The 13854-nt window shown below is 42.0% G+C and overlaps 1 protein-coding gene across 1 annotated transcript in view; it reads left to right on the top strand.

Annotated features, from left to right (window-relative positions):
- The window catches only part of CDC25C (cell division cycle 25C), a 32453-nt gene extending 24790 nt beyond the window's left edge, over positions 1–7663 (top strand). The window contains exons 10-14 of the mRNA XM_081090771.1: positions 2959–3021; positions 5687–5785; positions 6336–6469; positions 6841–6952; positions 7150–7663. Of these exons, the coding sequence (XP_080946897.1) occupies positions 2959–3021; positions 5687–5785; positions 6336–6469; positions 6841–6952; positions 7150–7302 (561 nt within the window). The 3' untranslated portion in view covers positions 7303–7663. The remainder of the gene's footprint in view (positions 1–2958; positions 3022–5686; positions 5786–6335; positions 6470–6840; positions 6953–7149) is intronic.
- The last annotated feature ends 6191 nt before the right edge of the window (positions 7664–13854 follow it).

Below are 13854 nucleotides of genomic sequence, written 5' to 3'. Positions count from 1 at the left end.
CAGGCCAGGCTAATTAATCTTTAGAATTCCCAAACAGAAAAATGTCAAAGCATTTCTTAAAATCTTAGAGGCATTTTTTTCTCATATTTGTTTCTACAGATTTGTTTGTAGCAAATTAGTTCTTTGTAAAAGGTTGTTCCTATTTTTGTTTTGTCCTAGTTTTGTGATTTTTTGTTTTTGTTTTTTCCCCCCCTAAGAAAAACCATGGTACAGAAAGTTTGTTAGGCTCTAAGCAGATATATCACTAGTGATTGATTTTAGAGAAAAAGAGGAAGGGAGAGAGAGAGAGAGAAACATTGATTTGTTGCTCCTCTTATGTGTGCATTCATTGCTTGCTTCTTGTATGTGCCCTGACTAGGGATTGACCCCAAAACGTTGGCATATGGGAATGATGCTCTAACCAACTCAGCTACCCATGTAGGTGGGCACTAGTGAATTCTCTTGATACAGAGAATGAACTCACATCTGAAATAATATGAAAATCATAGTATGTTAATGACATTGGTTAAAATTAGTTTTTTTCTTTTTTTTTAGTTACTAAATTATTCTTGTTTTTTATAAGTTTTTCTTTTTTATTGAATTTATTGGGGTGACATCGGTTATGTAGGTTTCAGGTGTACAATTCCATAATATATTGTCTATATATTATATTGTGTGGTCGTCACCTCAAGTCAAGTCCCTTTCCATCACCATTTATCCTCCCTTTAGCCTCTTCTTCCTCCCCCAACCCACCTTTCCCTCTGGTGATCACCATACTGTTGTCTGTTGTCTATGTCTATGAGGTTGTTGTTGTTGTTTTGATTACTCCCTTCACCTTTTCACCCAATCCCCCACCCTCTCCCTTCTGACAGCTGTCAGTCTGTTCTCTGTATCTATGAGTTTGTTTCTATTTTGTTTGTTAGTTTATTTGTTCATTAGTTTGCACACATAAGTTAAATCATAAGGTTATTTATCTTTATTTGGACTGACTTATTTCACTTAGCACAATACTCTAAGGGTAAAGAGATGGCCTGGCCGGCATGGCTCAGTGGCTGAGTGTTGACCTATGAACAGGAAGTCATGATTCAATTCCTGGTCAGGACACATGCCAGGGTTGTGGGCTCGATTCCCAATATGGGACATGCAGGAGGCAGCTGATCAGTGATTCTCTCTCACCATTGATGTTTCTATCTCTCCCTCTCCCTTTCTCTCTGAAATCAATAAAAATATATTTTTTAAAAAAATAAAGGGGTGGAACAAGATATTCATGCAAATGGAAATGAAAAAAAAAAAACCGGGGTAAGCAATACTTATATCTAACAAAATAGTCTTTCAAACAAAGTTAAAGTAAGAGACAAAGAAGGACACTCCATAATTATAAAGGGAACAATCCAAAAAGAGGATATAACTCTTGTAAACATTTATGCACCCAACATAGGAACACCTAAATATATAAAGCAAATCTTTTTTTTTTTTTTTTAATATTTCTCTATTGATTTCAGAGAGGAAGGGAGAGGAAGAGAGAGAGCGAAACATCAATGATGAGAGAGAATCATTGATTGGCTGCACGTCCCATCTGGGGATCGAGCCCCCAACCCAGGCATGCGCCCTTGGCCGGAACCGAACCTGGGACCCCTCAGTCCACAGGCCAATGCTCTATCCACTGAGACAAACCAGCCAGGGCTATAAAGCAAATCTTGATGGACATACAGGGAGAGATTGACAGTAATACAGTCATAATAGGGGATTTTAACACACCGTTGACATCAATGAATAGATCTTCCAGAGAGAAAATCAACAATGAAACAGCTGTCTACTCCAAATCTTATCAACCAGAGTGTAAGTGCTGTTAACATCTTGGTGTATATCCCTCCAGACTTTTTTTTTTCTTAATTTATTTCAGGGAGAAACATCAATGATGAGAGAGAATCATTGATTGGCTGCCTCCTGCATGCTCCACACTGGGGATCAAGCCTGCAACCCAGGCATGTGCCTTGACAGATCCATTACCTTCTAGTTCATAGGTGAATGCTCAACCACTGAGCCACTGCGGCCAGGCACTCCAGACTTTTTTTCTGTGTGTTTTCACAAGCAAACATGTACACACACAAGTACATTTTTTGGTTATCCACAAAAAATGTTTATATTGTTTTGTAACATGTTGGGGTTCTTTTTTCTCATTTATTAAATCAGGAACATTTTTTCATGTCAGTAAAGAGTTCTACTTTAGCCCTAGCTGGTTTGGCTCAGTGGATAGAACATCGGCCTGCGGACTGAAGGATCCTAGGTTTGATTCCGGTCAAGGGCACATGATCCCCAGTAGGTGGTGTGCAGGAGGCAGCAGATCAATGATTCTCATCATTGATGTGTCTCTCTCTCCCTCTCCCATCCTCTCTGAAATCAATTAAAAAGAAAAAGTTCTGCTTCATCATTTTTAACAGTACAGTATTTTATTCCTTTTTTTGGCTACCCGTAATTTCTTGATAAATCCCTTCTTCTAAAATATTTTATAATTTTTCTTTGTGAAGTATACCAGGATGGACATAGTTGTAGCTCCATCTAAAACTTTATACACATTCTTAATTAGTTGCTGCAGTTTTTAGAAATTGAATGCACATTATAGAGACCATTGGTGGAGTATTTTTTGTTTTTTTAAGGCATCTGGGGTTTAAAGTTCATTTGGAAAGGACAATAGCCCTAGCTGGTTTGACTCAGTGGATAGAGCATTGGCCTGCAGACTGAAGGGTCCTGGGTTCAATTCTGGTCAAGGGCACATGCCTGGGTTGTGGGCTCGATCCCTGGTGTGGGATGTGCAGGATGCAACCTACCAGTGATTCTCATCATTGATGTTTCTGTCTCTTCCTCTCTGAAATCAATAAAATATTTTTTTAAAAAAGAAAGAAGGACTATATATGGGTGTTTTTTCTCAAATTTGGTTATAGAAAAATTGCTGTTATTTCATCTCTTTGGTATTTCTAGGTATGTGCACTGCCAACCGTGTCAGGGCGACACCAAGATCTGAAGTACATCAGCCCAGAAACAGTAAGCAGATTTCTGGAGATGGTAACTGGTTACATAAGATACCATCTGGTCTGTTCTGTCCCTAAAATCCCCACTTCCGATTGTATTTCTTTCACTGACTGTGTTCACTAACAGATTCCTTATTCAACTGAAACTGTATTAAAGGGCTTACTTTTATCCCATTCTTCTGTCACCTTCGTTTTTAATTAAACATGATATGTAATTTTTATGAAAGGAAAAAATGAAAGAAGGCAAAAAAGGAAGGAAGGAAAGAAAGGAAAATTAAAGAAAAGGACAAAACCCCAAAAGGAAAAAACACTTCATTTGAGTGATCTTACATCCTGGTTTACATGTTACAATTTCATTTATGCCTACTAGTGTAGGGTAATTATTAACTGTTCTTTCACTCTAAAAAGTGTCTCAGTGCCTGGCCAGTGTGGCTCAGTGGTTGAGCATCAACCTCTGAACCAGGAAGTCAGGGTTCAATTCCTGGTCAGGGTGTATGCCCAGGTTTTGGGCTTGATCCTTAGTGGGGGATGTGCAGGAGGCAGCTAATCAATGATTCTCTCTCATCATTGATGTTTCTATCTCTCCCTCTCCCTTCCTCTCTAAAATCAATACAAATATTTTTTAAATAAATAAATAAATAGTGTTCCAGTCTGTGCAGTTATTATTTGGTCACTCTACCCATAATCTTCCCACCAGAGACAACCACTAGTAATATTTTCCTGTGGCCTTCCAGATTTTATTCTGGCATATTCTTTATAATAATAGGATCATGATAAACATGTACTGTTACAATTAGCTTAGTAAGACATTGTAAACATCTTTCTATATCAATAAAAAGATTGCCTTAGCTGATTTGGCTCAGTGGATAGAGTGTTGGCCTGTGGAGTGAAGGGTCCCGGGTTCAATCCCAGTCAAGAGCACATTGCTGAGTTGCGGGCTTGATCCCTAGTAGGGGACATGCAGTAGGCAGCCAATCAATGATTCTCTCATCATTGATGTTGTTATCTCTCTCTTCCTCTCCTTTCCTCTCTGAATTCCATAAATATATATTTTTTAAAAATTGATTGATCTATATTATCTTTTTAATGGCTATCTAATATTCTGTTACACTGACATGTAATTAATTTAAACAAACCCCTATTATTATTATTTTTTAATTATTTTTTTAGAGAGAGTGGAAGGGAGAGGAGAGACAGAGAGAAACATCAATGTGAGAGAAACACGTTGATTGGTTGCCTCCCTCATTCACCCTGAATGGGGCCTTGACCAGAATCGAACCCGGACCCTTCAGTCTGTAGGCTGATACTATCCACTGAACCAATCTGTCCAGGGCAGTGATGGCGAACCTTTTGAGCTCGGCGTGTCAGCATTTTGAAAAACCCTAACTTAACTCTGGTGCCGTGTCACATATAGAAATTTTTTGATATTTACAACCATAGTAAAACAAAGAGTTATAGTTTTGATATTTATTTTATATATTTAAATGCCATTTAACAAAGAAAAATCAACCAAAAAATCAGTTCACATGTCACCTCTGACACACGTGTCATAGGTCCGCCATCACTGGTCCAGGGCATCAAAACCCTATTATTGAATATTTATTTGTAATATTTTGATAACTTAATACTGAGATGAATATTATTGTGCCACATACTAAAGTACTTTTCTGTTAGAAAAGAAATTGCTGCCCTAGCCATTTGGCTCAGTGGCTAGAGCTACGGCCTGCAGACTGAAAGGTCCCGGGTTCAGTTCTGGTCAGGGGCACATGCCTGGGTTGTGGGCTCGGTCCCCAGTGGGGGTCATGCAGGAGGCAGCCAATAAATGATTCTCTCATCATTGATGTTTCTATCCCTCCCTCTCCCTTTCTCTCTGAAATCAATAAAAATATATTTAAAGAAAAAGAAATTGCTGAGTCAAAGTGTAATTACATTTATTTTATTTTTCAAAATATTTTTTAAATTGAATTCAGAGAGGAGAGGAGAGGAGAGGAGAGGAGAGAGAGAGAGAGAGAGAGAGAGAGAGAGAGAGAGAGAGAGAGAGAAACATCACGTCCCCTACTGGGGATCAAGCCCACAACCGGGACATGTACCCTCAACTGGAATCGAACTTGGGACCCTTCAATCGGCAGGCCAACGCTCTATCCACTGAGCCAAACCAGCTAGGGCTACATTTATTTTTATATGTATTGACAGTGTGAGTGTCCACACGGGGTAGGCAGGTGATGGAAAGTGTCCTCTGGGTGTCAAACTTTTTCTTCTATATTCTTTTCTAAAATACTTGCTTTCTTCCTTTATAATGGAGGGTGGGGAACCATTTCCCATCTCTTGCAAAATCTGGATCTTTAGCTGCTACCTGTACCACTGCAGAAGTCTTTGTGTGTCTTCTGAAAGACTGATTCCAGCCATGCTTGCCTCAAGAATAGTAGCTTCAATATGGTTTTCCCCAGTATCCTGGCAATACCAGCTATTTTGGTTCTCTAAAAAGGCCACTTCCTATTCCATCTTATGTGGGGTGGGGCTGAACCATTGCCGCATTTCAAAATAGGGGGACTTTGGAGGCTAGGCCTTCAGTGGAATCCTGGGTGACTAAAGGGAGTGTAAATCAGAAACTGTAAAACTGGCTCTTTTTTCCTTCAGAGTGACAGTGAGCAGGGTATTCAATCATAGCTTCTATGCAGGTGGCTGCCTTACTGTTGGGGAAATTCCAGGGTCTGATTGAAAAGTTTTATATCATCGATTGCCGCTATCCATATGAGTACCTCGGAGGACACATCCAGGTGAGGTTACGTTGGGGACATTAGCAGGGAAAGGGTTGGAGATAGCTCTTTTTGAGAAGAGTCTGTGGGCAAAGGATTCTGTGAACTCTAGAACCAGGGCAGACATACGTTTGGAGCACATCAAAGCTGTAAGTCTTCACTGCTATTCTAATTCTGTATACTTTGAGCAATTGACTTTCCCCTTCCCTCCTAGACCAATCTCCCTCTTTTCTGTAGGAGCCAAGGGCTCTTACATGGAAATGAAAACATTAATCCAAGGGCTGAGCGGCACTATACAAACATTTTACTGCTCATAGACATTTCTCACATTGATCCTATACTTCAGGCAGTTTAGTTCTATGAGCATTTATTGAGTAACAACTACACACCAAGCTCTATGCCAGGCCCTGGGGGTGGATACAGAGATACAGTTAGGTCTCTTTGAAAGTGCTTATAGTCTAGCCTTCCTAGCCCAAATTTCCCAAGGTAGTATGGTATTCCAAGTATTTCTAAGTGTTGGTTTTACTGTCCACAGGACCTTGAGGAAATACTTATTAAAATTTTTCTACAGGGAGCCTTAAACTTGTTCAGTCGGGAAGAACTGTGTAGCTTCTTTCTGAAGATGCCTATTGTCCCTTTGGATACCCAGAAAAGAATAATCATCGTGTTCCACTGTGAATTCTCCTCAGAGAGGGGCCCCCGAATGTGAGTGTCTACATGGGGTAGGCCAGGTGATAGAAATTGAACTTGAGTTGAGACTTACAAGGGAACCTTCCCAGACTGAATGAATGAGTGCTCTCTCCTGAGGTTTGAAGAATGATAGGGAGGTGTAAGAAGGGGGTTTCTACAATTCAAAAGTTTGGAGCTGTGAAAGAAAAAGGATTGGGAATTAGGCACTAGTGGAGGGAAAGAGAAAGAATGGTGCTACTTAGATCTTGTTTTGCAAAAGGAATGAGATCTGGAAGTCCTTATGGAGTTAGCAATAGTCTATTCTTTCTTCCCTTCCCCAATGAGTGGCCCATGGAATCCTGACCTTACTTCTTTTCAACTCACCCATCTCTGCGTTTTCTTTAAAGGTGCCGGTCTCTGAGAGAAGAGGACAGGGCCCTGAACCAGTATCCTGCATTGTACTACCCAGAGCTGTATATCCTCAAAGGGGGCTACAGAGACTTCTTTCCAGACTATACGGTAAAGGATGGGACATGTGGGCCAATGAGGGAGCCTAGACTTGGGGAAGCCAACTTGAGCGTGCAGCTCCAAGGGCATGCAAGGCCCTCCAAGAAGAAATTGCTGATCCTTCTTAGCTACTACCATCAGCCTCTCTATTATTCTGGGTAGGCATAACAATAGAGGATCCCTTACTCTGTCCCTGACTTTTCTTTCAGGTGCTGTGTGAACCACAGAGCTACTGCCCTATGCATCACCAGGACCATAAGGCAGAATTGCTGAGGTGTCGAAGCCAGAGCAAAGCATGGGAAGGGAAGCGGCAGCTGCAGGAGCAGATTGCCTTACTGGTGAAGGATGTGAACCTACGATAATAGATCAGCTGCTGGCTGCTTAGGAGTCACCAAAAGAATGTAGAAAATCTGGGCAGAAAGAGGCCAACAGGCTGCCAAACTGATGCAATCCTAGGCTTGGGAATTGGTTAAGTTTCAGTGGAGTTGCTGGCTGGTGGAGCTGGCTGGCTCTATAAACTGTAGCCTTGGGTTGTATTGAGATGTGTGTTGCTTAAGGGAGTGTTTGCATTCTCTTTCTAACTATAAGCCAGCCAGCTAGCTCTTTTTCTCCCTGAGCTTCGGGCTATGCAAGAGAGTTGCCCACCTTCTTTCTCTGTATTTTCCTTCTTTGTTTCCCCCCCTCTCTCTTTATTAACTGGAAAAATAAACATTGTAGAATGAGAGATGTGATTGTGAGCCTAATCTGCTCCTAGAAGATTTATATGAGGAAGTGATCACCAAATTAGATTCTTTCAGACATAAAGGTATAATCATCTCAAATTCAGAGTTAAGACCACAGTGCTTTTCTCAAGATCAGCTGGTGGATCTCAGAGTAGACTCTGGCCCTAGCTGGCTTGGCTCAGTGGATAGAGTATCAGTCAGTCCAAGGACTGAGGGTCTCGGGTTCAATTCCAGTCAAGGGTGTGTACCTTGGTTGCAGGCTTGATCCACAGCCTCGGTCAGCACATGCGGGAGGCAACCAATTAATGAGTCTCTCACATCGATGTTTCTCTTTCTCTCTCTTTTTTTTTTTTTTAAAAATATATTTTATTGATTTTTTACAGAGAGGAAGGGAGAGAGATAGAGAGTTAGAAACATCGATGAGAGAGAAACATCGATCAGCTGCCTCCTGCACATCTCCCACTGGGGATATGCCCGCAACCCAGGTACATGCCCTTGACCGGAATCGAACCTGGGACCCTTCAGTCCGCAGGCTGACGCTCTATCCACTGAGCCAAACCGGTTTCGGCTCTTTCTCTTGTTTAAAAATGTATTTTTAATTGATTTCAGAGAGGAAGGGAGAGAGAGAGAGAGAGAGAGAGAGAGAGAGAGAGAGACATCAATGATGAGAAGGAATCATTGATCAGCTGCCTCTTGGGATCGAGCCCACAACCAGCACATGCCCTTGACTGGAATCAAACCTGGGACCTTTCAGTCCATAGGTCAATGCTCTATCCACTGAGCCAAACCAGCTAGGGCTGTTTCTTTGTGTGTGTCTCTCTCTCTTTCTCTCCCATGTTCTTTAAAAACCAATGGAAAAATATCCTCAGGTAAGGGTTAACAAAACAAAAAAAGATTAAAAAACAAAAAAGTTTAGACCTTGGATCATCACTATCATCTGAACTTATTTAAAATACATATTTTCAGGCCTCACTCCAGACTTAGTAAATCAGAATCTCTGAGTTAGGGCCCAGAAATCTGAGTTTTAAAAATCTCCCTTGTAGGTGATTCTGTTGCCCACCAAAGTTTGAGATCCACCGCTGTGTAATTAAAATCCTTTTGTGCATTCTTTTTTAAAAAAAAAAAAAATATTTTATTTATTTTTTACAGAAAGGAAGGGAGAGGGATAGAGAGTTAGAAACATCAATGAGAGAGAAACATCCATCAGCTGCCTCCTGCACACCCCCTACTGGGGATGTGCCCACAACCAAGGTACATGCCCTTGACCGGAATCAAACCTGGGACCCTTCAGTCTGCAGGCTGACGCTCTATCCACTGAGCCAAACCGGTTAGGGCTTTTTGTGCATTCTTTAGCAATATTCCAGGTTTTCCTTTCCTAAAGACCATTTCATGGTATGAGTTACACTAAAGTGTTTCCTAGACTCGGCCCTCTGGTATCTCAGCGTAGAAAACCAGATGAGTGGCATTCTCTACAGCAAGTGATAGGTTCAGTTTGGCTCAAAAGGTTCCTTGTCTATAGCCTCAATGGAGTTTTGGCTTTTTCCATTTCCCAAACTCTTCTCTTCACTCCATTTCACAGCTCAAAAATACAAGTTTAGATTTAATGAGGTTGGAAGTAGAGATTTGCCCTAAATTTATTTTATTTATGGAATAAGAGAAAATAAAGTACCAAGTAAGATCAGTTAGACTTAAGGAAAACCTTTTATTTTTAAAAATTACTTTTAGAGAGAGAGGGAAACATCAATTTGTTATTTCACTAATTTATGCATTCATTGGTTGATTCTTGTATGTGCCCTCACCAAGGACCAAACCTATAACTTTGGCAAATCGTGATGAAGCTCTAACCAACTGAGCTACCCACAAGGGCAAGGAAGACCTTTTAAATGGCATTCTTCATCAGTATCCCAGGTTTTCCTTTCTTAGAGTTTTTTAAGGTGAGTAGGCTTTTGTCTGCTTAATGAGATACAGCCCTATTTAAAAGTAAGCAGGTGGAAAGAGGGCTGGACTGATTTTTTTCAAGGTTTGCTAATGCTCCTCTGGAGTGTAGTGTGCATGCCTCACAGCAGAGGGCACCGTTGTATTCCCTAAGCCAGCCGCTGGAGCCTGCATCCTTCACTCCTAGCAAATGCGTCTGACCAGAGGGAAAATACCTCTGGTCTCCCTGAGCCCTTGAGCTCAGAGCTAGAAGAGGTAAAGGAGAGAAAAGCTGCTGACCTACCCCACACACCCCCACCAAGCAAGAACTCTTCATAGCCCAAGGAGGAAATTGCTTGAAGCACCTCCACTTTCAATTGTCAGGAGGGGCCCCTGACTCATTGCCTACCCTAGTGGATTATTTCCTGATAGTTCTTCCCAGAAAGGTAGAACCAAGCTCCCACCTGTGAAGAGACTGGTACCCATGTGTTCACATTTCAGTAATAATAATTGGAAATTCTGAGTTACATAACAAAAAAACTAGGGCTTAATTATGTACTTTGTGAAAAATTATGTTTGCCTAAAAGGCAACATTTTCCCATGTAAATTTTATTTGTTTATTTTATCTATTTTTAGAGAGGAAGGGAGAGGGAGAGAGAGAAACATTGACATGAGAGCAAAACATCCACCTGCTGCCTCCTGCACATGCCCCAATGGGGAATCGAACCTACAACCCAGGCCTGCACCCTGTGCCCTGACCGGGAATCAAACCAGTGACTTTTCAGTGCACGGGACAATACCCAACCACCTGAGCCACACCAGCCAGGATCCATATAAATTTTATAACATCCTCCTACTGTATAGGTACTATGTGGTTTGATTCCTCTTATTTTCAGGAGGTACTTATTGCATGAAAAAATTTTTTTATGACCTTGTGTATATGTAAACTAATTTTCACAGTAATTCTGAGGCAGGTACTGATTATTATGTTTTATAGGTAAAGAAATTATTTTAAGATCACACAGCTAGTTAATGGTGGAGTTGGGACTTGAACCCAGACAGTATGGCTCCAGAATCTGTACCTTAATGGATTTTCCGTTACCAGATCCTCATCAAAGAACAAAGTGCCTTTCTAGAGTTGGCATTGTGTAGCATGTAAGCCTCAGTTGTAGGTTCTTGAGAAGTCAGAGCCATAAGGATTGCTTAGGCTTGGGAGGCTAAGAGCAGACACTATGACCCTAGCTAGCCCCTAGACCTCAGCACAAGGCTATTTAGGGGGTTAGTTCTGCACTATTATCCTTGCACAGCTAGTATTCATCATGAAATCAAGCAAAAAAGCATGGAAACTTTTGGGCCTAAAAACTGCTGCTGGTTGTCAGTCTCAACCTAGGACCTGGCTGACCTCTGCCATAAAGAAGGGAAGAGCAGCCTTGGCTGGCGTTGCTCAGTGGTTAGAGTGTTGGCCTACGCACCAATGTGTTGTAGGTTTGATTCCCGGTCAAGGGCATGTACCTGGGTTGCACATCCAACCCTCGCCTCCAGTCGAGGTGTGTGTGGGGGAGGCAACCAATCCATTTGTCTCTGTCACATCAATGTTTCTCCCTTTCTCTCTCTCTCCCCGCCCCCCGCCTCCCTTCCACTCTAAAAATCAATGGGAAAACTAAAGGGAGGAGCAGTCTGGCCCATGTGGTTCAGTTGCTTGAGCATCGTCCTCTGCACTGAGAGGTTGCTGGTTTTGATTCCCAATTAGGGCACATACCCGGGTTGTGGGCTCAATCCCCAGTAGGGGACGTGCAGGAGGCAGCCCATCAATGTTTCTCTATCAAAAAAAAAGGATCCTTTCTCTTTCCTTCTCAGGGGTATAAAGTGGGAGACATATAGGATTCTCTTTCAGGCAAATGTTAATGAAACACCAATTCCTTTATTTTTTTAAAATATATTTTTATTGATTTCAGAGAGGAAGGAAGAGGGAGATAGAAAACATCCATGATGAGAAAGAATCATTGACCGGCTGCCTCCTACAAGTGGGAGCCAAGCCCACAACCCAGGCATGTGTCCTTGACCGGAATGGAACCTGGGACCTTTAAGTTCACAGGCCAACACTCTATCCACTGAGCCAACCCAGCTAGTGCAACACCAATTCCTTTAAACTTACATATATCTGGAGTTGTTAATTCTGAGTACCAGAGATATTCAGATATGAAACAAGCATGGTCCTCAAAAAACTGACAAGGTAGAAAATTATTTTTAGTTTCCATCCCTGGCTCACTAGTATATTCAGCAAAAGGAAGAATTGTGTGTAGTCTTCAGCTCCAAAGCAGTAAGTTGGGTGATAGGGGCTGGTCAAGTTCACAGGTGTTTAATTTCTGCATGCCACTTGGGATGATACCACTTTTAAAAATATTTTAAAATATTTTTATTGATTTTTAGAGGGAGAGGAAGGAAGAGGAAGAGATAGAAACATCAATGATGAGAGAATCATTGATTGGCTGCCTCCTGCACACCCCCTACTGGGAATCGAGCCTGCAATCTGGGCATGTGCCTTTGACTGGAATTGAACCCAGGACCCTTCAGTCCGCAGGCCGATGCTCTATCCACTGAGCAAACCAGCTAGGGCAGGATGATACCACTTTATTCAGTGCTTGGCATGTGTGAGGCACTGTGCTAAACCTTTTATTCAATATATACTATTTAATCCTCAGAACTGTTACACATATGAAGTAGATACTGTTATTTATTTTACAGATGAAAAAACCAAAGCACAGAAAAATCAAATGGCGTGCTCAAGTCACCCAGCATGTGTTAGAAATGCCATTTGAACCTAGGCAGTCTGTAAAACTTTTGCTCTTAGCTATTCACTATATTGCTAATATCCTGGGCTAGGAAAGCAGCAGGAATTAAAGCTTAACAGTGAGAGACGACTTGATAGAAAGCAGAAAACCAAGATTACAAGTGAAAGTGGAGTTCAAGTACAGGGTCTTTGGACCTTTGAGCCCCAGTCAGTGGGTTGCAATTCCTCCCAGGGCAGGGTTTGTGTCTGGATAATTTTTGCATCTGGCACAAAGCTGGACCCATAATCAGTCTCAAAAGACATTGCATTGAATGATGGCTAACATCATCTTTGTAGAAAGGACTGGCTCACTTGTCCTTATCCACAAGGTTCCCAACGGCAATGCTCTTTATCTAGCAGGTGTTGGCAGTCCTAGAGGACATGTTTGGTGGGGAGAAGGGTATGGTAGAAGAGTGTTTAACATTAGTCTTGGAGTCATATTTATTCGTAGAGGCTTCCTCAACCCTCCCCTAGTTTGGTTATCAGTCTCATTAAAGGCCCAATGATGTCAGGCTCTCCATCACTACCCCAGCCTCACCTGTGCCCAGAAATATGCTCCAGGCATCTCATTTACTCTCACAAAAAGCCTGGCCTCTTACAGGTAGAACGGGGCATTGCTCTTAGCCCACCTGTTTGACAATGTTCCTGCGTTCCTGGTCCGTTCCATGGGGATAGCATTGTGTAGACCAGCCATGGGCAAACTATGGCCCGCGGGCCGAATTTGGCCCGTTTGAAATGAATAAAACTATTGAAAAAAAAGACTGTACCCTTTTATATAATGATGTTTACTTTGAATTTATATTAGTTCACACAAACACTTCATCCATGCTTTTGTTCCGGCCCTCCGGTCCAGTTTAAGAACCCATTGTGGCCCTCAAGTCAAAAAGTTTGCCCACCCCTGGTGTAGACACTTTCAGTAGGCACCCTGAACAAATGCCTTTTCCCAACCTACCCACCCACCCCAAACTTGATTTGGCTTTATTGCTGAAGGAGAGGGACAGCAGAGGTGATACCCCTTGACCACACCACATCTTTGTTGATTTGTAGGTCTCGGCCTAAAATTGTTAACTTTTGTTTTGTAAATTCTGTTCTGAGACTGTTGCCAGAGTGGGGGCTATAATAGGCTCCCCAGCTACAGGTTTTCTAACCTTAATGGAGGGGAGGGCTTGGGAAAGGTACATTAAAGGTAGGCCACCCTGAGGGAAAACAGGCCTTGTACAAAAGCTGAGTAGCCAGATGTTCACTTTCATAGTTCTGTAAGACTGGCAAGGCAGATATAGATTAAAAAGAAGCACAAACTCCATTTAAAGTGCATTACAGCTCAGGAACCAGCTCCCCCTGGGCAGGAGAAGGGAGGAAAGGGCACAAGAGGCCACATCAGTTTCTCTCCTTATCTAGGGCCACATGTCTCTCTCCTGGCTTTGTGAAGGGTGATTTACACCCCTGGC

This window comes from Myotis nattereri, assembly GCF_964212035.1.
Source record: "Myotis nattereri genome assembly, chromosome: 5".
Taxonomy (NCBI): Eukaryota; Metazoa; Chordata; class Mammalia; order Chiroptera; family Vespertilionidae; genus Myotis; species Myotis nattereri.
This window is presented reverse-complemented; position numbering and strand designations above follow the sequence as displayed.